Genomic DNA, 27351 nt, shown 5'->3' on the forward strand with positions numbered 1-27351 from the left:
AGTTCTTTGTTTTTTCCGATGGAAAGGTTCAATAAAGGTTGCTGCGGGGATGTCGACCCCGTTCAGAAAAAGGCATTGGCCCACAGGATACTTTTTTCTTTGATCCTTTTGTATTTACAACAGGATATTATGTGGATAACAAAAGAATTGTACCTTAGATAAGAGGTGAGAAAAGAATCGTTCTTTCCCTTGTAAAAAAAAGGAGAGAAAAAAATGTGAAACTCAATGGGGTAATCATTACATAAATATGTCAACAAGTACTAACAAGTCGAGAGAGACTTGAATTTTATTTGAGTCAATTATGAACTGAACTAACTTGTTAATTAACAATCCGATTATTTATGTTGTAAGCCACACAAAAATAAAGATTTCGTCGATTTAATAGTATGAGTTGTTCATGGACTACCAACTGAGAAAGAATTTCATCTTCTCATGATGAGCACAAAAGAAATAGTGAAAGTGTCGGCAAATAGCTTTGAATTTTTCTTGTAACGAGCTGAGAAATGAGTCGAACTAGCTCGAGCTAGAACCCACTAATAACGATCCGAGTCAAAATCGAGCGAGTTAACCAATATCGAACAAGACACGTACTACAAGCTTTTTTTCTAATTCTATCGCTACGAGATGTTGTTAAAAGAAAATTAATAACTGGACTAAATTGATTATTAAAATAGATGACGATTCCTCATCCTTTGCAAGAACATGCATGTGGTTTCTTAATGAAACAGGTGATAACTTCACTATTATCAAAAACAAAAACAAAAAATAAAAATAGACGACGATTGAGTGGCCGCATCTTCATTCGCCGCAGAAGAACCTAATTTTAAGCAAATAATAATGGGAGACCAATCGGACGATTTCTCCCTGTTGCTTAAACAACCTTATCAAATTTCAGCAAATCACGAAAGGAAACGCCAAACAATGAAAGTGACGCTTGACCAGGTTCCCCGAACCTACACCAAACTCCCCCTAATTGGTCTTTTATAATATCCCTAATACGTACTACCGTTAACTTCTGGAATAATTAACTAAAAACAACCATGTTTTACAAATAAGAACTAATGCTTTGTTGCTTTCTCTATTCCATGAAGAGACGAGTTCACAAATTTTGGTATTACTACGAAGAATTAACAACAGACGAAGGATATAGCTACAAAGAGAAAATGGATTCTGAAAGCTAGAATTTATTGACATCTGACAATTAACAAATCCAATACGAAATCCCCTATATATGTATATACTATATACATATGTGCAAAATCTATATATTCTTCTTATCTTCTATGCTTTTTCTCTAAAATTTTATTCCTCTTTTTACGCTCAGAAAACCTTCAAAATTTCTCAAGGATTAGATCAAAAAAAAAAATTAAAGCTGGAATTTCCTAGATGTTGGCCGGGTTTTCAACGAACCCAACTTACATATCTCAGCCGAGTCGGGACCGTTCCATCTCTTCGTCTTCCTCCTCAACCCATCCATCTCTTGCACACAGTCATCAAGCTTCATTTCTTTAACTCTACGCCTCACAGTGGCCGCCGCCTCTCCCGCAACTTCATCAAATATCTTCTCCCAGCCTTCCTCCCACGGCTTTCTCGCATCACACAGCTCCATGCTGCCATGTCTCCATTCGCTCCAGCCCCACCCCTTATCCATCCTGGGGCCCACTTGTTTCAAGCACTTACCTTTGCATATCGGCTTGCATGGCCGGCACTTGGCACCACTTAGTGGGCCCGGGCTACTTATCGATGCAACCGGGACACCGTAGAGATCTGGCGGGTAATTATACTGACGATCTGACAAAATACAGAACGGAAACCTGAGTTCCTCTGGGGGTATTTTGTTTACTTTAAGCTGCGCCAGAAATGCTGATTCGGAATCGAGATCGTGGAAACCGGCTGATCCTAATTGTGGGACGAGAGTAAGTCGGGATAAAGCCACTTCTGTCGTGTTTCTGTCCCCGATTCCTAGGCGGTCGTTCAGGCCACCAAACCGGGATCCCTCGGGCACGACATATGAACCCGGTATGAAGGTTTTCAGATCCAGAGGACCGGACCAGTACCCGTCAACCCGGGTTCGCACAATCCAGTCATATTTAAAGCTGCCTTGTAATTCCTGCGCACGTATCATGTCAAGGCAGCCTTCTACCAGGTCAAAGTATTGCAACAAACCCTGTAAAAATAAAACAAAAATGGCTGTATTATCTGGTTACAGAAAATCGAGTGGCCTTGTATAAGGGTCGCTGTTTTGCAACTGATTGATATTTTCAAATTGCTTCTAATTAATTAACTAAAAAACAAAGCAGTCTAAATCTGAAAGATATATACTTCATTTGACTGATTGGTGTGAATAATACAAAAATTTCCAACTCAAATGAGATTTTTTTTTTTTTCTCGCTCTCTCTGGTTAACCTAGCCACGTGGCACGTGCCAGTTGAAGATTGGAATCATGAAAGCTTGACATAATTGAGGGCCTGTTCGGCCGACAAATGGGAATGGGCGCGGGCACGGGATTTGAACTGAAAAACACTGTTCCCGTGGGAAAAAAAAAATTCAGTTGAACTGAATTTTTTTTTCCCCACGTGAATAGTGATCTGACCAAACAGACCCTGAATGTCCATCTCAGTTAAAGTGAATTACGGTATACATGTGCATTAATTAAGTTCAATGCAAATATGTTACTTTTGTTGTGTCCTTTTTACCATTAATTAGTTTGTATTGTACGTTCTGATCAACTCTGTCTCTGTACCAAATCTTCAAACGCCGGCAGTTAAATGTGTGGGTCATTATGTTTCCGGAAAAATGTTGGAAAAAAAAAACATATCTCTTGCAATTGTGGAAGGTGATACTGTTCTTTCTAGATGAGCCTGGATCGATCAATACGAAATGTTGTACGAGTTTGATTGGAATTATTAGCTAGTCTGAAGAACATCTTGTTGATAAAGTAAACTCATTTTTTTTATCTTAAAAGAAATTAAATATTCTTAATATATTATGTTAAAATTATATTTTATGAAATATAATAATGATTATATATACCGTAGCTCACTGTAATTGAGACAGACATTCAATTATTTCAAAAAGAAATAAATATAAGATATTTTATATTATTATATATATTCTTGACCAAAAAATTTCAAATATAAGTACAAAAAATGGTAACATATCTATATATGGTGAGTGAGTCTATGGTACTATGCATATTACGATTTGGCACCGTGCTACGGCTCTATATTCGAGTTTTCAAATCCTAACGGTCGATCCGAACCGTTCATCTTGTTCTCCATATTAATATGTGTTTGGAGACCAAATTTTACATTTTTTGAAATTTGTTTACTATTTTTTTAGATTTATTGAAAATCACTGTTTTTGGATGGTCCAGAATTTTCAGATCAAGTGATTTTCTAAATATCTAAAAAAATAGTAAAAAACTTTCAAAAAATGTAAAATTTGGTCTCCAAACACACATTAATATGGAGAACAAGATGAACGGTTCGGATCGACCGTTAGGATTTAAAAACTCAAATATAGAGCCGTAGCACGGTAACAACTCGTGATATGCATAGTACCATAGACTCACTCATATATGGTTCTGTACTCAAGAATATATATATATATATATATATATATATATATTTAAGGATAAACATCATAAACTTTTAATCGTTCCCAACCCAACATTCGCAAAATCTTATCCAACACATTTGGAAATAATCTGCTGTGATTCCAATGGAATAACATCGATCGTCCTCTTATTCCATTGGAATCACAGCAGATTTATTTCCCATGTGCAAAAGTTGGTGTTCTAAAATTAAAGGAAAAAAAGAAAACATAATATACAGTACATCGGGATCAGGTCGATTTATTCATTCTGTCTCCAGTAATTAAACAACGAAGGTACCGTTGCAGCCTTGCAGGCTCTTTACCCAGAAAATGAGATCCACTCCAGTGAATCCGAACTCATATACGACAAAAATAACCAAACAAAACATGTGAAAAATATAACAAATTACAGCACGTTGAAACAACCGTAACCTCCACCTGATTCAGAGAGAGACAGAGAAAAAGCATCTATCTATATAACAATATATATATACACACAACAACCAATCGGGACATAGGAGCATCTACCAACCTCTGAGCGAGCACCAACGCATCAAAACTTTAGAATAGCAATAAAATAACAATAAAAAATGAAGGATTGAATGTCAAACCTGAATTCCATTAGGCGAATTACTCTTTGTGAGCACCCTCCTCTGCTCCTCGGTCTCTGGTAAGATCCCCGGCTTCCTGATCCTCATCTCCGTGACACGTGGTGCAAATCGAAGCAATGAAAGCTTGAAGCTATTCTCATCCAAGTTACTGTGCACGAACAGATCCGCTTCTGGATAAACATTCAACACGTGCTCCAAAATGGTGGGTCCAGTTAACTCAAACCTCCTGGCTCCTCCCACAAGACAGATCGCCATGCGCGAGGTGCTATATTTTTCTGAAGGGAAGGAATAGTTCCAGGGTATACTTTCGTAATTTAAGGAACAAACAATGATGGAGATGAAAAGGACGAACACAATCAGAGGATACAACAGCTTAAAATAGCGCCCGTGAGAGTTGCCGAGCTTATTGCTATCATGCATCGCCGGAGAAGGAGGAGGAGGTGGCGCTTTTAGCGGTGCATCCATGTGTTTTTGCATCGTTTCTGTTTTTAGGTGCTGTTTTTTTTTTTTTTTCAGTTTCTGTAGAGAGAGAGAGAGAGAGAGAGAGAGAGAGAGAGAAGGAGAAATGGAAGTTTTGATCGTGGGAGCATCGTAAGGTGGCGGTGTGGATTAAAATTAGCTGGACATGGTGCAGGGATGTTTAATGTGGACAGGATTTGACCAATAATCTTTTCAAATAGTATGTGGTGTGAACGTGTGATGTTACTGATGTATACTTGCATGCATTATATGTGGCATTTTGTTGAAAGAAGCAGGGGAGACTGGATGGTATCGGTAGGTGCAATGTTGGGAAGAAGTTCAACTGTTGATATGATCCTAGACGAATAAGGGAAGAAGGAATTTAATTAAGTACTGAGGATGTATTTTTTGTACCAATTTACTTTTCAATGTACCACTCGGCAGCTACTGCCCAGTTATAAAAAAAAATATATATATTAGATCAAAATTAGATTATGATGTGCTCATTAAGAAGTAAGTATATGTTTAAAAGATTATTGAATTGGCTTTGAATTACAACTTTAAACCGTTGAAATTCATATACTTCGTGAGTAATATATGTACATGCAAAAAAATTAAAATTTTGAATTTATTTAACACATAATCAGTCAGTCAAAACAATGAACATTTTACAATTTATTTTTTTAATTGTTTTATGTATTAATTTTTTATTTATTTTTTGAGCACTTAATCATGTACTAAATTCGAAACTTTAAAAATTTACATGTACATACATCATTCACAAAATACTTAAATTTCAACAATTTTGATTTATAGTTTGAAGTCAATCTAATAGTCTTTCATAGACATATCAGACTCTAATTTTACTCAAAATATTAAACTAAAGGTGACATATCAATAAAAAAATGAATTATTTTTTAACACCGTATCATATTTATATCATGAAGAAGCGAGGACTGAAAATAATATTAAAATACAAAAGAAGAAAATTCCTTGAAACTATGACAACAATTCAAGGGCTGTGAGGTACTTAATTATTAAAATAACAATGAATTCCAACTTATGTGAACTATTGGACTGTCCAATCAGAATTTCCCAGTTCCATCAAAATATATTTATATATATTATTTTCACATTACAACTAAACATCATTTCTTTTTACCCCTTTTCTTCATTTATTCCATTATTAACTCGTTATTAAAATATTGAATTGACAAGTTTATCCTTCTTATAAAATGAAGATATCCCATTTATTTTTTAACTGGTAAAACAATAAAGAGATAATTTTTTTGTCATAGCCTGAACATTTTGAATTTTTTTTTTTTAAGATTTTTTTTTTTTATTATCGAGCCAACTTTGCTTCAATCAAGCGTTATATTTCCAGACGATTGGTGAACTATCAGCATGTAATAATACCGAGTTAGGCTAATATGACATTGGTGTTATTTCAAACTAAATAACACCACATCTTAAACCGTTAGATCTGCTTTAATATTCGTACAATCTGCTTTTACTGTTCAAGCACTTTATTTTGTACGAATATTAAAGCAGATCTAACGGTTTAAGATGTGGTGTTATTTAGTTTGAAATAACACCAATGTCATATTAGTCTAACTCAATAATACCTGATAAAAACAAACAGTACCAAAATTTGAGGCCTAGCCTCTTACTAGGCCGAAATTGATGGGCTTAGTTGTTGAGAGCATGCATAATATTTTTATAAATTTCATTAAAGTTCAGTGATATTTTAAAATAAATAAAGTTAAAATGTCTGATGCTCATATTTTATCTCAAAAAATTCATAAATACTATTTAATTTTGGTTTCTTCTGGATCATTCGTCGGCTTAATTATTCTATTAATTCCCTCTTGTTAAATTAAACTGAGAAACAGATGAAATCATTAATTCCCACCTGGTTTAATTATCTTTCATCAATTTCTCTACTTTAGATGGACGATAATTTGAAAATTAATTTTTAGTTATATAGACTAATCATAGATTAAATAAAGAAAGGATTAATTAATGATGTATAATATCAATAGGAAAATGAGATATTTTTCATATTTTGATTTAAAAAAAAAATGAAATTATTCAAAGCTTTTGATGCATATATTGAGTATTGAGATTTAATTCAAAATTAGACAAATAAAAAGTGATAATGGAATATATCTTTATTATAATCAAAATTTAATACTAATTTACTTTATAAGAATTTACGAGTACAATTTTATTGATGGAATGACTTCTATAGTTCTATGTTCTTGTACTTGTTTTATTTAAAGGGAGTGTGTTTAAATAATGATAAAGGTACAACTACAGCACAGGCACCAAAACCTCAAACAAAAAAATCAAAAGCAATTTTAATCAAGAATAAATTGAAACTAATATTCCAATCCATAAAATTGTCCTGTAAGATATTTGTACAGAACCCAAATATCAGTAAAGCTGTACAAAATTAAAGAATTACTACATGCAAAGAAGTAAATTCACAACCCTTGAACAAACTCAAGAAACAACACAATTATCAATAGATTACATGATAATTATATATAAATAATAACAAAATCGACAACTACTTCACAGATGCAAAACCCCTAATAACAAAAACAAAAACAAAAAAAATCATATTCATGATCCATTCAATGTCAAGGTCAAATCATTAAATTTGTTCTTTGAGATCCTTGAACAGAACATGATCATCAGTAAAACTGTAGAAAGGAAGAATAACCGAAAGTAATTTCTCAATTCTTGAACTGCAAGTTCCAGCCCATCTCTATTATTACTGTTATTATCTTCTACATGAAGATGATCCCACGTAAAGGCGGTTTTATCTGAGACTGACAACCGGGCTCCACCCAGCATTTTCGTCCCTTCCTTGAAAAGTGTGATAAATGCCGTACACCAGTTGTCAATGACAGTCTGAAAAGCCAATATGGCAGTTGATTATTTTTAGAGTTTATCAAATATTAAGTGCACCGGCCGGTACTACTGTCAGATTATGCCCCAGAAGTCTGGAGTTCAAACCAAAAGTTCTCATACAAATTTATGAAGGCATTTTCACTCCCTTATTTTAAATACAATAAGAAAATGTCTTCAGTGTCTACAATAAAAAAATTTTCAGAAAACTTGCTATTGTTATTAACTTGTTATTATTATTTTTGCTTACAATGCCCTTAGGCACTAGCACTGTGATGCAGAGTGCAGATATCGCATGGTTTGTAAATCTCTGTAAAAGCAACTTAAGTATTGAATATTGAGTGAGGCTATGGGACTATGCATCGCAGACTGGTCCATACTATGGATTAATATCTACATATTCAAAGTCCAAACAGTAGCTCTGAACCATTCAACATGATCTTCATATGAAAATGCACTTCTAGATCAAAATTTACATTTTTTTTTTTACTATTTTTGTAGATAGGTAGAAAATCAATTCAAAAGTTAGTGATTTTCTACCTATCTAAAAAAATAGCAAAAAAAAATCTAAAAAATGAAAAATTTAGTTTGCAAGTATATTTTCATATAGAGATCCTATTCAAATGGACTATATGAACTTTGAAAACGAAGATATTGATCCATAGTACGGACCCATCTCGCTATGCATAATACCATAGCCTCGCTCTTGAATTAATACTACTATTATTTATTATTATTATATTGGTCCTTTTGTTTGCTGTCATCATCATCATTCTCGCTACATAGATTTTTCTTACTTGGAATGTGGTCTTGTCAATTGGATTGAACATTCTGAAGCAATCATTTTGAGAGGCTGATGCATCTCCGTATATCTACAGGTCACACAAGATATTATATAGCAAAATTTTGAGAGAAAGAAACGATTTCCAATACCAACTTATGTGTTTTGAATTCGTAATGACAATAGAAATTTAACGTGCTAACGGCTACCTCAAAGGTAAATGCCATCGGGACTTTGGCAATATCATACATATAATCTGTTGTAGTGCCATGCGCCAGATACCTAAAGTTAACACAATTTTAAAAACCAAGAAAAACAAAGGTATAAATAATTTTATTATATATATTTAGTCTATATTTTTTTAGCACATTAATATCAGGTCAACCTGTTGTTGCTATTGTAGAGTATTAGTTTAATCAAACTGCACCAATGAACATATAAAAAAACAATTGTACCACAGAACGCCAGGTATTGTAAGGTACCATTATAATTTATTATTTAATCATGAAATAAACCAATTTAGATGTCTATCATCAATTGTTCATTGGAGCCTTAATTTAATTATTGCCTCAATCAACGCTCAATTGATACCAATTTAACCATAATCTATGAACAGAATACAATATATATATATAAAGGTGGTAAAAAATTATAGGTTTAACTGGTGCTGTGCCTAAGAAAACTGTGCCCAAACAGGTACTTTAATTCAAACACAATGCGTAGCATGGTACGTACCCAACAGAACCCCCGCCTGACCCAACTAAGCACTTCTTTTGGAAATGACGACGATTCAAATCTTCCAAAACAGATTTCATTACATGACCTGCCAACCCGGCCGGTATTGTATTTTTATGATCGTACGGCATAAATAGTGCCTGATAATTTGAAACAAAAAAGGCATACAAACAAATTAATAAACAATATAGATCACAGTGAAAACATCACATGGCCCTTTTTTAATTATTTCATTGAATATTTCTTTTTCCCTTTCAATTATTAACTGAATACTAGCCCAACTTTTTTAGACACTAACCCTTCAGTTATACAAGTAATAGTCAACTTAGTAATAATATATTGTACGCTCCCTGTGAAATGGCAAAAACAGATGCAAAACATAAAAAGAAAAAAATAAAATAAGTAATAAATATAAAATAAAACGAAATACAAGTGGTACCTCCATTCCAGAGTGAACAGAGACCCAAATATGGGGATTGAATAAAGAGGTAAGCTTTCGCATTATTTGAGCCTCCGGTTCGCTAAATGGTGCACTCCCTGGATTTTCCTCATATGGATCGTAATCCTGACCATGTAATGAAACAATTTTATCAAATGACAACGACATAAATCTGACATTTATTAGAGGTAAAACGAGGTCAATAACTACAGTAATGTTAACATATATACAAGTTAAGTAAAATAAGCACCTTCTCTTTCTTTCCCCAGTCTACGCTCCAATTTCTATTCAGGTCGACTCCTCTTCCTACAATAAAGAGAACAATATATTTGAGAAAAGAAAAATGGAGTGCACAAATAAATTTATAGAGTAAGAAATGAGCATTTGAGTATTGAAATGAACTGACCATTTCTCCTATCACAGCTATCCCCTGCCTCCACAAGCTTACGCCCATTTAAATTTTCCATCGGCACTACCTATTATATAGAATGTTCTAACTATGAGGCTCTTTACTTAATCCCCATCATAAGGAGTTAAGGACATGTTTTAGTTATAATTAACTTGGGGGAATTTCATGTATACCCTTCAAAAACTTCAATATTATGTATTTCCCCCTCCAAAATTCATTAATATTCACAAATTTACCCAACTTGTAGCATTTTGTAGTAAAATTTATTTTAAAATTATAAAGTACCCATTTTACCCTTTATTAAAAATAAAAATATACAGTTTGTGTCAAGAAAATCCTTAAGACTTCTAATTGGTTGGTTTTCGAGGGCATATGGTTCATTTTTCTACTTGTGACGCATACACAGTGGCATTTAGGCATATGCTTGTGCATGCGCTACGAGTAAGAAAATGAACCATTTGCCCTCACAGCCGGCCAATTAGAAGACTGGTCATTTCTCTTAAACATGCTACATATTTTTATTTTTTAACCAAGGGTAAAATGGGTACCTTATAAATTGAAAATGAGTTTTTATAGAATAGACAATAAATTGGGTAAATTTGTTCGTTTTAATTTGAAAGGGTAAATATAATATTATGAATTTTAGAGGGAGAAATGCGTAATTACGAAGTTTTTGAAGGGTATAAGAGTAACTTCTCGCCTTCTACAGTCTAAGGTGCAATTTCTTTGTTTTTATTTTTGGTGGAGGTGCTTAGAAGCTGCAGGCGCTCCTTGTTTACAGGATATTCTAAGCAAGCAATTATTAATAATTATTTTTTGTCCAAACTTCATGTCAATAATTTGCTATTTTGCAAATATAATTTTCTATAAATAAACTGAAGACTCATGCTATTCTTGCACACAGCTGAACCTTAAAACCCACATCGCTAAAATTTGCCTTCTATAATTCAGGACCAGAACCATGTAAAGAGAGTATACAGAGAGAGAGATGGAAAGGATGGGGGGGTAGAGAGAGAGATGTGGAGATTCCTACCATACTGGAAGGACTGGAACCATGTCACGAGAGTTGAGTATAAAGACAGAGATGGAAGGAATGGAGAGAGAGAGAACTGTGGAAATTCCTAGCAGAATGAAATCGGAGTCAACACATCTGAGATATTTGGTAAGGAGAACTCTTCACAGATTTATTTTGTTATGATTTATACAGATATAATTACTTTTTTAGTTTTTTTCCTCAATGTACTTATTGTTACACAAGAAAAGATCAGCAATTATGAGAAAATTTCCGATTGCATGCCATCATGTCTTATATAGTTGGTCATTCAAGTTGGTCTCATTACTAAGAGTAGGTCAGCCCAAGCAAATGAGTATCTCCTCAGGTACTGCATCTACCTGAGTGAATCTCTGCCGAGAGATTTTAATTTGGGCCTGCCTCAGATGCACGGTGGGGTCTTTGAGGTTTGTGCCAGAATAAACTGTCCGATCTCATTCTACCAGGTCAGGTACCTGACTGATCTGAATATAGCTAAGTTAATTTACTTGACCCCTAGAATTAAATTTTGGTTCTCATATGGGTTCTGTACTGAAGCATGTTTACCTGTTGAGATTTTATACACTCATACCTTTATAATGAGGTTATCCAATATGTTCTCAACGGATTGTGAATCATAATGAGGTATACTCCTCTCCCCAGCAATAAAATGAAGCAAATTTAAGGCAACTTCAGTGGTGATGAGTTCTCTCCCATGCTGACCAAAGCTCTATTAAGACAATTAACCTTCTGTCAAAATAATACCCAATTAACAACTAAGCAAATTGTTATTCCAAAAGCTATTATAAGGTATAAATAAAGTCATCTATATTTACTGCCACCCCCTTTCGGTAAAAGGTAATTGACCCGCAGTAAAATTACTGATTTACAATTTCCATAAATTATTATGAATAGGAAAGAGTTACTCCTGATCTTTTTTACTAACTATGAAGCCAAAGAACTAACCTTTAGCCATATTTTAAGGTTTTTTTTTATTACCAGCATAGCCTGAGGTTGTTTCCATGAATGAGTGAAAGAAGTGGCCTCAGTATTTTCAACAATGTGTTTCCATTGTCTTTTAGGGACATGGAAGTTTGAGGTTTTATCGTGTACTCGTAATTAAAGATTTTTTATTTTATTTTATTTTATTTATTTGATATTTCAGTCAAGGCTGCAATGAATATTCTTATGAGAATTGAAAACAACAAGCATCAAGTGCATATGTGGTCCCTAAACTGTTTGGGAAACATCAATCCGATCCTTGAACCAAATACCGCAATTTCATTGCTAAACTATTTTTACCATTATTTGATTATTATCTAATTTGAAATCAATATAACGCATGCACAATTAGTTGAACAACACGCAGAAGGAAAAAAATAGCAGCGAAATGGTAATAGGAGGTGGTTCGGAAGGTATTGGATTGAGCTACTATTATTTTAAACAAAACAGGTCTGAATTAAATCTGAACCAAAACTAAGACCAAAATTTAAAACCATGAAACTCCAAAAGAAGGCACTGCCAAACTCAGATCCCAATCAATTGCATAAGTGAACCTTAACATCAAGAGTAATTCTCGAGAAAGTGCTGCCACGTCAATGTCATTCAATGTAGTTCAGGGACCAAATTGTACCAAATAATTTAGGGATGAATATGCAATTTAGCTGACAAAAGAGTATTTCATAACTAGAAAACGCACCAAAAGAACCCTAATCTTGGGCTTGTTAATTTGCCTCTTAGTGTGATTATATGTGACCACCACTATCTCTGCTAGATAGCCTTTATTGCTCCCTCTCATGGTTTCAATCTGTAATATATAACAAAAAATTAATGTAAACTATAATTAATAAATTACACCTCAAATATAACAGTATGCTCAATCATTATAGTGCTACTTCAATTGGAATATTGGAGTTTCCCTCAAATTTGCGAAAATGAGAACCAAAAACTTCTAAGAAAAATACAACAGAAACAAACAAAAATGAAATTTATTTTTTGAAACATAGGTCTTGCAAAATACAATAATACCAGTAAATATTCAAGCTACATGAAACTATGCAAGGCTTCTAATGTACTAAAATATTCTAACAGAAAATAGAGAGGGAAAAAGAAGGAATTCTCTTACAGTAAACTTATCAGGATGCCGACCCACCAAAGTCTTAATCTCTCTTAACAAAGAATCACTACATGGAAGAAAATTTATAGCTTTTTACATTTATACAGAATACTCCCAAAGCAAGAAATCATATCATAATTCAAAATTGCAGCTAATTATGGACTGGTAAATCTACAAGTGTCAAAGCAATTTTGAATGCACAAGTCCCAAATTCAATATATATCTACACTTCCAAAATTCAACTAACTTGGGATAATGCTTGGCAAGGAAAAATGGGCAAAATTGGGAATAGATCTAGATTCAAAATGGAAATTTTTATACCAAGAGACTAAAATTATGTCTGTTTTTCATTTTGAAAACACCAAGGGTACAAAGTTGAATCCCTTTTAGCTGAAATTACTGGAAACCTGGAATGAAGCTTCTTCCCGGTAATGCAAAGAAAACTGGAAATGGTACCTGGAATGATAATACATGGGGACGATCGAGGAATTGCTCAGTGGCGAACTGGAGGCATGTACGGTCGAGGAGAGATAATACAAGAGTACAAATATTGAAACAAAGGGATTTCTTCTTGACCAACACAGAATTACAACCCAATTCATCTCTCTCTGTCTCTCTCTCTCGCTCGCTCGCCAGCAGCTTTCTCTCTACCCCTCTTTGTCAATGAATTCATATCATCTAAGGTATCTCAAACGCAGAGTTTAAATCCGGTTCGTTCATTAGATATTGACACGAATTTTAAAGAAAACTCAGAACATTTCGCCTTGGGTTGGATTGTCCGGATTCTTATCGAACGGTCTGAATTGAAACTCAGACGTTGAGATAATGCAGAGAAAATCGATTGTTCGATCCCATTCGGGCTTCAGCCATTCCTCGGAAACTTTCAAAATCGCCAAACATTTTTTCTTATTTACAGTATATCTTTTTTATAAAATTTATTCTATGCGAGAATTTAATTTATTATTGATTTTGAATTGTACGAAAATAAACTTCCAATATATTTATAATCTCTCGGAGGCATGCATAGATTAAGAGTAGCCATAGTTACATACTCATAAATCCGTTTTTTAAATTCAAAAGGTAAATTTGAACTACACACAAATTGTACTTCCAAACTAAATTTTATATATTTTTTTAGAATATTTGTTTACAATTTTTTTTAAATATAGAAAATCACTTGATCTAAAAATTATGAACCATACTAACTTAGTGATATTCTGCCTATCTAAATATAATAGTAAAAAAATTATAGATATTGTAAAATTTGGTCTCCGTACACAATTTCATATGAATATTATGTTTAATGATTTAGATCGGCAGTTTAAACTTTAAAAATAGAGATATAGATTTATAGCACAGATCAAACCGTAATATACATATTATCATAGCCTCACTCATAAGCTAATCTAATCATTGGCATGAAATGTTCACCTTCCATTAGAAACCACACCCAATTACGAAATCTCAACATTCATGACCTTATTCTCACCATATAACCAAGAGTAATATATCATTTTCAAATGCCAAATAATAATTACTTGCACTATTAATCACATCTTGCTTCGACCAGGGCCTGATAGACTACCCATTGCTTTCGCCTTCTCTCTTAGCACCAACTTTTGAATCTTACCAGTTGAAGTTCTTGGCAGTTCCTTTTCGAAAACAACAGTACGTGGCACCATATAATGGGGCAATTTTTCCCTACAAAACCTTATAACTTCTTCATTAGTGGCATCATGCCCCTCCTTCAATTTCACAAATGCACAAGGGGTTTCACCCCAGTAATTATCAGGTCGACCGACCACAGCCGCCTCTAATACTGCTGGATGACCGTAAATAACTCCTTCTACCTGTGAAATGTAAATTTCCAAGAAAAAAAATTAGTTCTTAACATTGATTTGAATTCTGTATCTTGTTTTTGTTTCTTAGCATCATTTAGTTGTCTTGGTTTCTAAGGCACAATTTTGAAATTATCTAACTAAATGAGGAGTAAAATGATAAAAGTACAAATGTAAATGGAACCCAACCTATACTAGCATCGGAAGTTCGGTTTATAAATTGTTTACCTCAAGGTCGGAGTTAGACTTTCAAGCTACGGGGTCAAACACACATTGAGTGTAAATTTTACAGCACCCATAGCATTTTACTCAATATAGAAAATTATGTATGAACACAGAAATTATTAATGTGATTCACTCCATGTAGATCCACCTCTTGTTTATGTGCCAAATGGAATGTAACGGTACCAGATTCAGCATTGTAATACAATTGGTTTCATCTAATATCTTCTCTATGAGCGGTATATGAAAATGTAAGTGCAAGTAGTTCACATCCTTACCAAATAAGAAAAAAAGGGGAAAAGGTATCCAGGTGAATCTAAATTTCCAAATTTCAGCATCCAAATATCAGAATTTATAAAATGGTTAAACAACTTTAATTAAGGAGCAGAGTGCTATTATGCATTACCTCTATGGTGCTAATATTCTCTCCACCAGAGATAATGATATCTTTTGATCGATCTTTGAGTTGCACATAGCCATCCGATTGCCTTACTCCTAGGTCACCTGACCGAAACCAACCACCGGCCAGTGCCTCAGATGTTGCATTAGCATCCTTATAGTACCCTGCCATGACAGTGTTGCCCCTAAACATCACCTCCCCCATAGTCTTCCCATCAAACGGTACGCTTTTCATGGTAACAGGGTCTTTTACATCGACCTCCAACCCGAGGTGCTCAAGCCCTTGCCGTGACTTGAGTTTGGCACGCTCCTCGAGGCAAAGTTCATCCCACTCAGGCATCCATGTGCAGAAGGTCGCGGGTCCATATGTCTCGGTCAGGCCGTAAGTATGTATTAACCGGAACCCTAGTTGTTCCACTCTAGAAATGATGTGCAGCACAGGTGGGGCTGCGCCAGTCATGACCACGACTTTTCCTGGCAAAGACTTCCTTTCATGAACTGGGGCATTTATGATCATGTTAAGTACCGTAGGGGCCCCACCCATGTGGGTCACTTTATAACGGGTGATACTGTTAAAAATACCTTTGGCCGTCACTTTCCTGAGACAGATGTTTGTACCGCCTTGAGCTGCAATCCCCCAAGAGAAGCACCAACCGTTGCAATGGAACATTGGTACAGTCCATAAGTAGACCGGCATAGTGGTCATATCATTAAATAGTACAGAGGCTATAGAATTTAGGTACGCGCCTCGATGTGTGTATATCACACCTTTGGGTCTAGATGTGGTACCTGATGTGTAGTTTAGCGAGATAGGCTCCAGTTCGTCTTTCGGCCATTTGATCTCAAATTGCATAGACCCAGTTTGTATAAGAGACTCATAATCCAACTCCCCAGGGAAATCATTTGTCATTCTCTCTATTTTAGATGATTCATCGTCGTATTGATTTATTACCACTAACAAAGGAGGCTTAAAATTGTTTTCGGAAAGGAGATTCAGTGCTTCTCTTGCATTTTCGATTAATTCATGGTCTACAAACAGCACCTTGGATTCAGAATGCTTTAAGAGATGTGAAATCATGGATGCATCCTGTCGGGTATTGAGTGTGCAAAGAACCGCACCAGCCATTGGTACGGCAAAGTGCAGCTCATACAGTGCTGGTATATTCGGTGCTAGGACAGCAACCTGATACAATAAAATTATACGGATGAATTAAAGAATCGTAGTGAATTAAGCTATAGTATCTTAAGGAAAACATATCACAAGTCCAATATTGTCAATAATTTTTTTTTTATGTAACTACTATTTTGTTTACTCACACATACAAGGCAAATGATTTTGAGTTTGGATTGATGAGGAATAGCACTAATCTAGGTTAGGGAGCATTTAAATGAGTAGATAATATTTCGGAATAAACTCCACTATTTTGCTATTTTAATAAAAAAAAATTAAAGTAACAACTAAATTAGTGCTCTAACCTTACCAACTCAACTTACAATCCAAACATACACTAAATGACTAAAATGATTTCCATTTGTTAAAGGAGGCTTGCAGCAAACGACATTAATTTTTAATTTTTTTGTACCTAAATGTAAGCAAAATTGTATTTTATTCAAACCGCTCACAAATGTCCGTTTCCACACCCAAAAAAAAAAAAGGAAAGAGAAGGGAAAAAAACAAGAAATCATTAATGAAAACCTGCTTTTGATTCTTTTATATTTCAATTTAAAAAAATGAATAAATTTTTCATTCAATTCTCATCACTTTCTTTCACCTCTAACAATTTTAGTTCATAAATAAAATAAAATAAATATTCCTCTTTTGCCCTTCCATTTCCTCCTGTCTCTCTCCAACTGGGGACCACAGTCTTAGGACCCCACTAATAGAACTTCACATTGGCGCGTGTCAATCATATTCCCACTATATAAAAATCAGATATTCTCCGCTATTATTAGACAGACAGCTTTGTATTAGGATTAGTTATGAAATTCATAAATTTATCAGTCGTCACCTCATACATCACCGCATGCTAACCATTAATATATATATATATGAAAATTCCCTGCTTTATAATCTATAAACAAATGTTAAAATTGATAATCAAACTAGGAATTCCCCTATCAAATTATACATATTCATTGACAAAAAGTTTCATAAGAGAAGCAAAACAAAGCATAAATTAACTTGATGATTAAGATGTTATCTGCCCCAATGTCAAATTATACGATCGAGAGGAGAGAACTGAAACGTACGAAATTGTGGCGAGCGAGACCGAGCTGGGAGAGAGCAGATGCGAGCAAGAGGCAACGATCTCTGGTCTGGCGCCATGTGTAACTCGTACGGCCGTAAACGAGAGATGTACGGTCAGCATACACCAAGGAAGAACGCTCGATGAAGCTGATCGGAGTGAGAGGGGAGTAGTTCGCAGGGGAAGTCACTACACCCTCCATTGTCAGAAAGAGAGAGAGAGAGAAGAGAAGCGTTAGTGCGTTACAGACTTGCGTGCGATATATATACTCTCTTTTTTTTTAAAGATGCGTGCGATATATTCTCGCGGGAGGAACTTTGGTCCGATGCCCATCGGAACTACTTTGGTTTCGATGGGCGGCAATTCGGGCGGCAATACCGTAGGCTCGTTGAGATCTGATTAAAGGGTCCGACAAATTAGTGGAGCTTTTTAAAACGAATTTAATCCATTAAAAAAATTAAACCCGACAGAAATGTATCTCCATTCTATTATTATGCACGTTGGGTGTCCGATCCGCCAACGGCTACGATTGAGAGATGAAACTTTGGATTTGATCTCAGCTCTCCAATTACATAATTTGTCTTCTTTTGATTAAATGCGCCTCTTTTATGTATAGAAGTCTAAATTTAGTTAAAAACATACCCACCACATGTGCTGCCACACGGTACGTTACAATTTAAAATTAACAAATTCTGAAATATAGCTATATATTTATTTGTTTCCTTATTCCTTTATTTTCATATTTTTTTTCCTCTTCAATTGAGAAGACTCCACCTTCCATTTTCTTATTTATTGTTTCCTTACTTCTTCGTTTCTATACGAATCACAATGGAAATCATTTTTTTTTTAATTTCCTTATTTTTCTTTTTTTTTTGTTTCTATACATATTGGTGTGGGCAATTTAGAATATATTTCCAATATATAATATATCAATGTGTGTATGTGTGTGTGTGTGTGTGTACATCCTATACATACAAACGATAACACTTTTTATTTATGTTTTTTGATATCATATTATATGTTGATATTGAATTGTTGTATGATATTTGATATTATATTCGAATCGAGCTGTTATTTGATATCATTGGTACTTAAAAATAAAGAATCATCACATCATCAAATTGTTATCAGAGATCACGATTAAAGTTAATTAAAAATACATAATCATATAAATTTTCTATTAACATGTGTTTTAATTTTTAGATAATTATTATTTTCATTGATATATTTGTTTCTTATAGTATGTCCCCGTTGCAACGCACGGGTATGATACTAGTAGTATAGTTGTAATCTTTAACAATGGATGTTTTCTCTTACAAATATTTGATTGAGAATTTTCATTGGTATGATCATTACAAGCAAGACAATTATAATATTAAAATTCTGTAATTTTTTCTTTTTGAAAACAACAAGGTACAAAGTTGAATCCCTGTTTAGCTGAAATTTCTGGAAATCTGGAATGAAGCTTTCTTCCCGGTAATGCAAAGAAAACTGGAAATGGTACCTGGAATGATAATACATGGGGACTATCGAGGAATTGCTCAGCGGCAAACTGGAGTCATGTACAGTCGAGGAAAGATAATACAAGAGTACAAATATTGAAACAAGGGATTTCTTCTTGACCAACACAGAATTACAACTCAACTCATCTTCGCTCGCTCGCCAGCTTTCTCTCTACCCATCTTTGTCAATGAATACATATCATCTAAGGTATCTCAAACGGAGATTTTAAATCCGGTTCGTTCGTTAGATCTAGACACGAATTTTAAAGAAAATACGAACATTATAGCTTGGGTTGGATTGTCTGGTTCTTATCGAACGGTCTGGATTGAAACTCAGACTTTGAGATAATGCAGAGAAAATGGATTGTTCGATCCCATTTTCTCTGCTAAGTACAGCCATTCAGCCATTCCTAGGGGTGTCAATCGGTACGATACGGGTAGGGTGGGAGCATTTTCATATCCATACTCACTAAGAATGATCTTACCCATATCCTACCCTTACCCATTAAGATTTGACCTTACCCTACCCTACCCTTACCCGTTAAAATTATCGGGTAACAAAACGGTAGCGGGTGAATAACGGATAATAAGACTATAATAATTAGTTTTATTATATTTTACAAATAGAACATCAAAACTCATTTATTTCGCATATATACAATGATATTACTAATAAAAAAATAAAAATAATTGTGCAATCAATTTCAACTAAATTATATTTTTTTATAAAACAAAAAAATTCAAAAACAAAAATATATCCTTCGAAAAAATTAATTATTTAATTAAAGAACAAAACATACAAATAAAAATAATATGTTTAATATTTTTCTTACAACAAAAATAATATACTAAATAATAAAAGTACTCACTAATTATTGCTCAAATATTATCATATTATTATATTTTATATAATTACCCTATAGAGTAATGGGTACGAAATAGCTTTTATCCGTACCCTTACTCATTTAGCTAACGAAAAAAAATCCTTACCCATACCCTTACCCAATAAGCTAACGAAAAAAATTCCTTACCCATACCCGCCTTATCGAATACGGTACGAGTCAGGTAAACGGCTAAAAGGATATCATTGACACCCCTAGCCATTCCTCGGAAACTTTCAAAATCACCCAACATTTTTTTTTATTTGCAACATCAATAACGTGTATTATAGTTTCTAATTGGCCCCAAGAGAACACTCATTGAAGCATTTGGCGGAAATTTATTTAGAACGAACTAATTTGATAATATAAAAATAATCAATATAATGTATCATTAAAAATTTACAATGTTTATATGCAATATTTAATGAAATATTAAATGATACTTAAATTATATAAAAATTGATACACAAAAATCAACAGAATCTGATGAATTTAGTAAACAAGAATTGAGAAATATTGCAAAGATTGTTAATCAACAGAATTCAGAGCTCTAGGTTTTACAATATATCTTTTTTATAAAATTTATTCTATGCGAGAATTTATTTTATTTTTGATTTCGAATTGTACGAAAATAAACTTCCAATATATTTATAATCTCGCAGAGGCATGTATAGATTAAGAGTAGTCATAGTTACATACTCATATATTCGTTTTCAAAATTCAAATAGTCAATCCGAACTATACACATGTCTGCATATCAAAATGTACTCCCAAACCAAATTTTATATTTTTTTGAGAATATTTGTTTACAAATTTTTTAGATATAGAAAATCACTTGATCTATAAATTATGAACTATACTTAGTGATTTTCTGCCTATCTAAAAATAATAGTAAAAATATTCTAGAAATTGTAAAATTTGGTCTCCGTACACCGTTTCATATGAATATTTTTTCACATGTTTAATGATTCGGATTGACTGTTTAAACTTTAAAAATAGAGATATGAATTTATAGCATAGATCGAACCGTAATATGCATATTATCATAGCCTCACTCATAAGCTAATCTAATCATTGGCATGAAATGTTCACCTTCCATTAGAAACCACACCCAATTATGAAATCTCAACATTCATGAGCTTATTCTCACCATATAACCAAGAGAAATATATCAATTGCAAATGCCAAATAACAATTACTTGCACAATTAATCACATCTTGCTTCGACCAGGGCCTGATAGACTACCCATTGCTTTCGCCTTCTCTCTTAGCACGAACTTTTGAATCTTACCAGTTGAAGTTTTTGGCAGTTCCTTTTCGAAAACAACAGTACGTGGCGCCATATAATGGGGCAATTTTTCCCTACAAAACCTTATAACTTCTTCATTAGTGGCATCATGCCCCTCCTTCAATTTCACAAATGCACAAGGGGTTTCACCCCAGTAATTATCAGGTCGACCGACCACAGCCGCTTCTAATACTGCTGGATGACCGTAAATAACTCCCTCTACCTGTGAAATATAAATTTCCAATAAAAAAAATTAGTTGCTAACATTGATTTGAATTCTGTATCTTGTTTTTGTTTCTTAGCATCATTTAGTTGTCATGGTTTCTAAGGCACAATTTTGAAATAATCTAACTAAATGAGGAGCAAAATGATAAAAGTACAAATGTAAATGGAACCCAACCTATACTAACATCGGAAGTTTTGTTTTTAAATTGTTTACCTCAGGGTTAGAGTCAGACTTTCAAGCTACGGAGTCGAGCACACATTGAGGGTCAATCATGGGGGTCAATTTTACAGCACCCATAGCATTTTACTCAATAGAAAATTATGTAAGAACACAGAAATTTTTAATGTGATTCACTTCATGTAGATCCGCCTCTGGTTTATGTGCCAAATGGAATGTAACAGTACCAGATTCAGCATTGTTATACAATTGGTTTCATCTAACATCTTCTCTATGAGCAGTGAATGAAAATGTAAGTGCAAGTAGTTCACATCCTTACCAAATAAGAAAAAAGGAGAAAAGGTAGCCAGGTGAATCTAAACTTCCAAATTTCAGCATCCAAATATCAGAATTTATAAAATGGTTAAACAACTTTAATTAAGGAGCAGAGTGCTATTATGCATTACCTCTATGGTGCTAATATTCTCTCCACCAGAGATAATGATATCTTTTGATCGATCTTTGAGTTGCACATAGCCATCCGATTGCCTTACTCCTAGGTCACCTGACCGAAACCAACCACCGGCCAGTGCCTCAGATGTTGCATTAGCATCCTTATAGTACCCTGCCATGACAGTGTTGCCCCTAAACATCACCTCCCCCATAGTCTTCCCATCAAACGGTACGCTTTTCATGGTAACAGGGTCTTTTACATCGACCTCCAACCCGAGGTGCTCAAGCCCTTGCCGTGACTTGAGTTTGGCACGCTCCTCGAGGCAAAGTTCATCCCACTCAGGCATCCATGTGCAGAAGGTCGCGGGTCCATATGTCTCGGTCAGGCCGTAAGTATGTATTAACCGGAACCCTAGTTGTTCCACTCTAGAAATGATGTGCAGCACAGGTGGGGCTGCGCCAGTCATGACCACGACTTTTCCTGGCAAAGACTTCCTTTCATGAACTGGGGCATTTATGATCATGTTAAGTACCGTAGGGGCCCCGCCCATGTGCGTCACTTTATAATGGGTGATACTGTCAAAAATACCTTTGGCAGTCACTTTCCTGAGACAGACGTTTGTACCGCCTTGAGCTGCAATCCCCCAAGAGAAGCACCAACCGTTGCAATGGAACATTGGTACAGTCCATAAGTAGACCGGCATAGTGGTCATGTCATTCAATAGTACCGAGGCTATAGAATTTAGGTACGCACCTCGATGTGTGTATATCACACCTTTGGGTCTAGATGTGGTACCTGATGTGTAGTTTAGCGAGATAGGTTCCAGTTCGTCTTTCGGCCATTTGATCTCAAATTGCATAGACCCAGTTTGTATAAGAGACTCATAATCCAACTCCCCAGGGAAATCATTTGTGGTTCTCTCTATTTTAGATGATTCATCGTCGTATTGATTTATTACCACTAACAAAGGAGGCCTAAAATTGTTTTCAGAAAGGAGATTCAGTGCTTCTCTTGCAGTTTCGATTAATTCATAGTCTACAAACAGCACTTCGGATTCAGAATGGTTTAAGAGATGTGAAATCATGGATGCATCATGTCGGGTATTGAGTGTGCAAAGAACCGCACCAGCCATTGGTACGGCAAAGTGCAGCTCATACAGTGCTGGTATATTCGGTGCTAGGACAGCAACCTGATACAATAAAATTATACGGATGAATTAAAGAATCGTAATGAATTAAGGAGGTTGGCTAAGATCAAAGTGGTAGTTCCTGAGCTTTGGTGCTACCAATTCGTTTTTCAATTTTTAAAGTTCAAAATGTCGATCCGAACCGTTCAAGTTATTCTCCATATTAAATTGTGCTTGGAGACCAAATTTCACATTTTTCTGAATTTTTTTACTATTTATTAAGCCACTTTGAAAACAGCTGATCCAACAGTGGCTTCTGATTTTACTGTTTTGTTAAGCCACCGTTGGATCAGTGATTTTCAAAGTGGCTTAATAAATACTAAAAAAATTCAGAAAAATGTAAAATTTGGTCTCCAAGCACAATTTAATATGGAGAACAACTTGAACGGTTCGGATCGACATTTTGAACTTTGAAAATTGAAAAACGAATTGGTAGCACCAAAGCTCAGGAACTACCACTTTGATCTTAGCCAACCTCATGAATTAAGCTATAGTATCTTAAGGAAAACATATCACAAGTTCAATATTGTCGATAATTTTTTTAAAGTAACTACTATTTTGTTTACTCACACATACAAGGCAAATGATTTTGAGTTTGGATTGATGAGGAATAGCACTAATCTAGGTTAGGGAGCATTTAAATGAGTAGATAATTTTTCGGAATAAACTCCACTATTTTACTATTTTAATAAAAAATTAAATTAACAACTAAATTAGTGCTCTAACCTTACTAAACTTACAGTCCAAACATACACTAAATGACTAAAGGGCACTAAAAGATTTCCATTTGTTGAAGGAGGCTTGCAGCAACGACATTGCTTTTTAATTTTTCTGGAACAAAAGTGAGCAAAATTGTATTTTATTTAAACCACTCACACATGTCCGTTTCCACACAAAAAAGAAGGAAAAAGAAGGGAAAAAAAAAATCATTAATGAAAACCTGCTTTTGAATCAAGAAAATGAAGACCCGTTTAAATTTTTTTTATATTTCAAATTAAAAAAATGAATAAATTATTCATTCAACTCTCTTCCCTTTCTTTCACCTCTAACAATTTTAATTCATAAATAAAATAAAATAAATATTCCTCTTTTGCCCTTCCATTCTGTCTCTCCAACTGGGGTCCACAGTCTTAGGACCCAACTAATAGAACTTTACACCGGAGCGTGTCAATCATATTCCCATTATATAAAAATCATATATTCTCCGTTATATAAAATCATATATTATTCAATTAATAATTGCAAACATTATACGACAGCTTATCAGTCGTCACCTCATACATCACCGCATGCTAACCATTAAAATATAATCTGAAAACAGATGTTAAAATTGATAATCAAACTAGGAATCCCCCCTATCAAATTATCCATATTCATTGACAAATAGTTTCGTAAGAGAAGCAAAACAAGACATAAATTAACTTGATGATAACATCCTAATCAATAATTCATTTTATCTGCCCCAATGCCAAATTATACGATCGAGAGGAGAGAACTGAAACGTACGAAATTGTGGCGAGCGAGACCGAGCTGGGAGAGAGCAGATGCGAGCAAGAGGCAACGATCTCTGGTCTGGCGCCATGTGTAACTCGTACGGCCGTAAACGAGAGATGTACGGTCAGCATACACCAAGGAAGAACGCTCGATGAAGCTGATCGGAGTGAGAGGGGAGTAGTTCGCAGGGGAAGTCACTACACCCTCCATTTTCAGAGAGAGAGAGAAAGAACTCAGTATTACTCAAAATAGAAAGAACTCAGAGAAGAGAAGCGTTAGTGCGTTACAGACTTGAGTGCGAGAATATCCTCCAGTGGAGTTGGACCTCGTGGAATTCTAATCCCCTAAAGTAACCAAAAAGTTTAAGTTTCGATCCAGACTGTCCGATCTGTGTTGGTACGAGTATTTAAGGAGACATGGCCATTCTCTATCGGATCGGATTGGGCTGGATTCTGATCGTACGGTGGAGATAAAAAATTAAAATTTGGGTTACTTTCGGGTAACTGGACCCCCTAAATTAACCAAACTTTTAGTTTGGATCCAGACTGTCCGATCTGTATTGGCACGAATATTAAAAGAGACATGGGCATTCTCTCTCGGATCGGATTGATCTGGTGATCGTACGGTCCGGATGAGAAATTAAAATTTGGGTTACTTTAGGGGAAACTGTTGTCAGATTAATTTACAGTTTTGAGAAAGATGATGGAGTTACAAATTTTCTTAAAATAGTTTATCAGACTTTGAAATCTGAAGTCAGTTGAAAAATAAATATATTAATATTTTATTTAATTTTTTAATTTTTGATAGTTTGATTCTATATTAAATGAATTTGAAAATTTATAAATTATATATATAAATAGGAAATACATTACTAGTAATGTAGATCAATTTAAACTGTTTTAATTTATTATTTGAAATTCAATTTATAAATTTTGAAGTTCGCAGTACTTCCACATAAATGTTATTAATAACACATGTAACCGAACTCCTAAATAAAGTGAGATAATTATGAGAATTTATTTGTAATCTTTAACAATTCATATTTTCTCTTACAAATATTGGATTGAGAATTTTCATTCGTATGATCATTACAAGCAAAAACAATTATAATATTAAAAAAAAAAATCATGGTAGCCTCCATAATTTTTTATAATATTATTTGATTTATACTTCAAAAATATGCCCCTCTTTGATTTAATGTTGCTATGTCTTGCAAATATTTTGTAATTAATCTGATCTATTTCTCAATTTTCGAAATGATATTTGTATTGTTACTTCACGATAGTAAATTTTGGCTGCCTGCCAAAGGCTTTCTTATGAAAAACTTATATTTATGTGAAATTCTAAGAGAAGTTGTTGTTTCAATAATTAAAAACAAAAACAATTTTCTTTTTGTTGATACTGAAATGGAAACAAAATTGTATTTTATTTCTTTTAAAAAATAAATATACAATATAAGTGAACTCTGCCATTAATTTTTTTTATTGTTTTATGTTCATACAAAATTGTGAGAAAATTAAATTTGTGATTGCTTTACTCATCAATTATACAATTCAATTTTGTGTAGTTTTTATTTTTATTTTTTTATCAGTGACTGTAGATTACAACAATATGGTGCTTAGTGATGCTCAAATATAAAATATTGCAGCATGCATTCATACTTTTTGAAACTATCTAGTTAATGTGTGAGAATAAAATATGTTGACTGTTTCTATTTTTTAGATTCAAATTTTGAAGATGTAAAATGTTATAATTAAGGTGCTATTGATATTCGTTAGATTATATATAACAAACAATGGTATGCATGTCACTTTTTTGGATATATAATTATTAAAAGTAGTTCATTTGTGTTTGTTAAAGTAATATAATTGTGTAACAAAGCATTTTTCATATTATATCGTAAAAATGGTCGGTACAGAATGCAGCTTAGATAAACAAATAATTTTATAAATTTTGTTATGCATATTTTTGTTTTTTAAGGTTTTGGAATTTACAAATTTTGTTGATTATTATCTGGTAAAATAATAGTTTGTAAATAATAAAATGTATGAGTATCCCCTAAGATACATGACGGTGTAGAACACTTACAGAGTTTACAGCAGGGCCAAATTCAGTGCGGTATTTATTTGAAATACACAAGGTTTGCTTTAAAATCCGTGCTAGATTAAAATGGACAGCTCAAATCTCATTCTACACAGATCTGAATTTGCAGTATATTTCATGAAATTCTGCCAATATTAATAAGGAAGAATTTTGTATATACCACTAAAAAAACTATGAAATTACTTATTTCTCTCTCCAAATTTTATGCATATTTATTGTTGTAACATTATGCAAAATATAATTTTGAATATTAATAACAGAAA

General features: G+C 33.9%; 4 protein-coding genes across 5 annotated transcripts; all 4 read right to left on the reverse strand.

Moving 5' to 3' along the window:
• Positions 1–1168: 1168 nt before the first annotated feature.
• LOC144572297 (uncharacterized) lies at positions 1169–4735 on the reverse strand. Its single transcript, XM_078321809.1, has 2 exons — positions 4209–4735; positions 1169–2167 (listed from the first exon to the last, which is right to left on the reverse strand). The coding sequence occupies exons 1-2, from the start codon at positions 4683–4685 to the stop codon at positions 1367–1369; spliced, it is 1278 nt and encodes a 425-aa protein (XP_078177935.1). The 5' UTR covers positions 4686–4735; the 3' UTR covers positions 1169–1366.
• A 2407-nt stretch (positions 4736–7142) lies between these two features.
• Positions 7143–13748, reverse strand: LOC144572296 (Zn-dependent exopeptidases superfamily protein). Of its 2 annotated transcripts, XM_078321807.1 has the most exons (11): positions 13550–13748; positions 13103–13160; positions 12677–12784; positions 11570–11707; positions 9945–10014; positions 9789–9844; positions 9539–9664; positions 9100–9239; positions 8574–8646; positions 8381–8455; positions 7143–7586 (listed from the first exon to the last, which is right to left on the reverse strand). In XM_078321807.1, exons 1-11 carry the CDS (start codon positions 13693–13695, stop codon positions 7296–7298), a joined length of 1281 nt encoding a protein of 426 aa, XP_078177933.1. In that variant the 5' UTR covers positions 13696–13748; the 3' UTR covers positions 7143–7295. The 2 variants fall into 2 exon arrangements, with proteins under 2 accessions (XP_078177933.1, XP_078177934.1); XM_078321808.1 differs by lacking the exon at positions 11570–11707.
• A 671-nt stretch (positions 13749–14419) lies between these two features.
• On the reverse strand, positions 14420–18100 carry LOC144572298 (butanoate--CoA ligase AAE1-like). The gene is made up of 3 exons (XM_078321810.1): positions 17803–18100; positions 15560–16735; positions 14420–14943 (listed from the first exon to the last, which is right to left on the reverse strand). Exons 1-3 carry the CDS (start codon positions 17998–18000, stop codon positions 14644–14646), a joined length of 1674 nt encoding a protein of 557 aa, XP_078177936.1. The 5' UTR covers positions 18001–18100; the 3' UTR covers positions 14420–14643.
• Positions 18101–21157: 3057 nt separating this feature from the next.
• LOC144572299 (butanoate--CoA ligase AAE1-like) lies at positions 21158–25296 on the reverse strand. Its single transcript, XM_078321811.1, has 3 exons — positions 24998–25296; positions 22319–23494; positions 21158–21692 (listed from the first exon to the last, which is right to left on the reverse strand). Exons 1-3 carry the CDS (start codon positions 25193–25195, stop codon positions 21393–21395), a joined length of 1674 nt encoding a protein of 557 aa, XP_078177937.1. The 5' UTR covers positions 25196–25296; the 3' UTR covers positions 21158–21392.
• Between the last annotated feature and the right edge of the window lie 2055 nt (positions 25297–27351).

Source organism: Carex rostrata, chromosome 20, assembly GCF_964058835.1.
Source record: "Carex rostrata chromosome 20, lpCarRost1.2, whole genome shotgun sequence".
NCBI classification, from domain to species: Eukaryota; Viridiplantae; Streptophyta; class Magnoliopsida; order Poales; family Cyperaceae; genus Carex; species Carex rostrata.

Bases quoted from the DNA above. Each gene is read 5' to 3' on its own strand.
- LOC144572297 (XM_078321809.1), bottom strand. From the start codon at position 4,685: ATGCAAAAACACATGGATGCACCGCTAAAAGCGCCACCTCCTCCTCCT. The intron at 2,168-4,208 runs GTTTGACATTCA...TTATTTTTACAG, and splicing joins ATTCGCCTAATGGAATTCAG to GGTTTGTTGCAATACTTTGA.
- LOC144572296 (XM_078321807.1), bottom strand. From the start codon at position 13,695: ATGAATTGGGTTGTAATTCTGTGTTGGTCAAGAAGAAATCCCTTTGTT. The intron at 12,785-13,102 runs GTAAGAGAATTC...TATATATTACAG, and splicing joins GGCATCCTGATAAGTTTACT to ATTGAAACCATGAGAGGGAG. The intron at 8,456-8,573 runs GTAGCCGTTAGC...TGTGACCTGTAG, and splicing joins CGATGGCATTTACCTTTGAG to ATATACGGAGATGCATCAGC.
- LOC144572298 (XM_078321810.1), bottom strand. From the start codon at position 18,000: ATGGAGGGTGTAGTGACTTCCCCTGCGAACTACTCCCCTCTCACTCCG. The intron at 16,736-17,802 runs GTACGTTTCAGT...TTATTGTATCAG, and splicing joins GTCTCGCTCGCCACAATTTC to GTTGCTGTCCTAGCACCGAA. The intron at 14,944-15,559 runs GTAATGCATAAT...TACATTTCACAG, and splicing joins AGAATATTAGCACCATAGAG to GTAGAAGGAGTTATTTACGG.
- LOC144572299 (XM_078321811.1), bottom strand. From the start codon at position 25,195: ATGGAGGGTGTAGTGACTTCCCCTGCGAACTACTCCCCTCTCACTCCG. The intron at 23,495-24,997 runs GTACGTTTCAGT...TTATTGTATCAG, and splicing joins GTCTCGCTCGCCACAATTTC to GTTGCTGTCCTAGCACCGAA. The intron at 21,693-22,318 runs GTAATGCATAAT...TATATTTCACAG, and splicing joins AGAATATTAGCACCATAGAG to GTAGAGGGAGTTATTTACGG.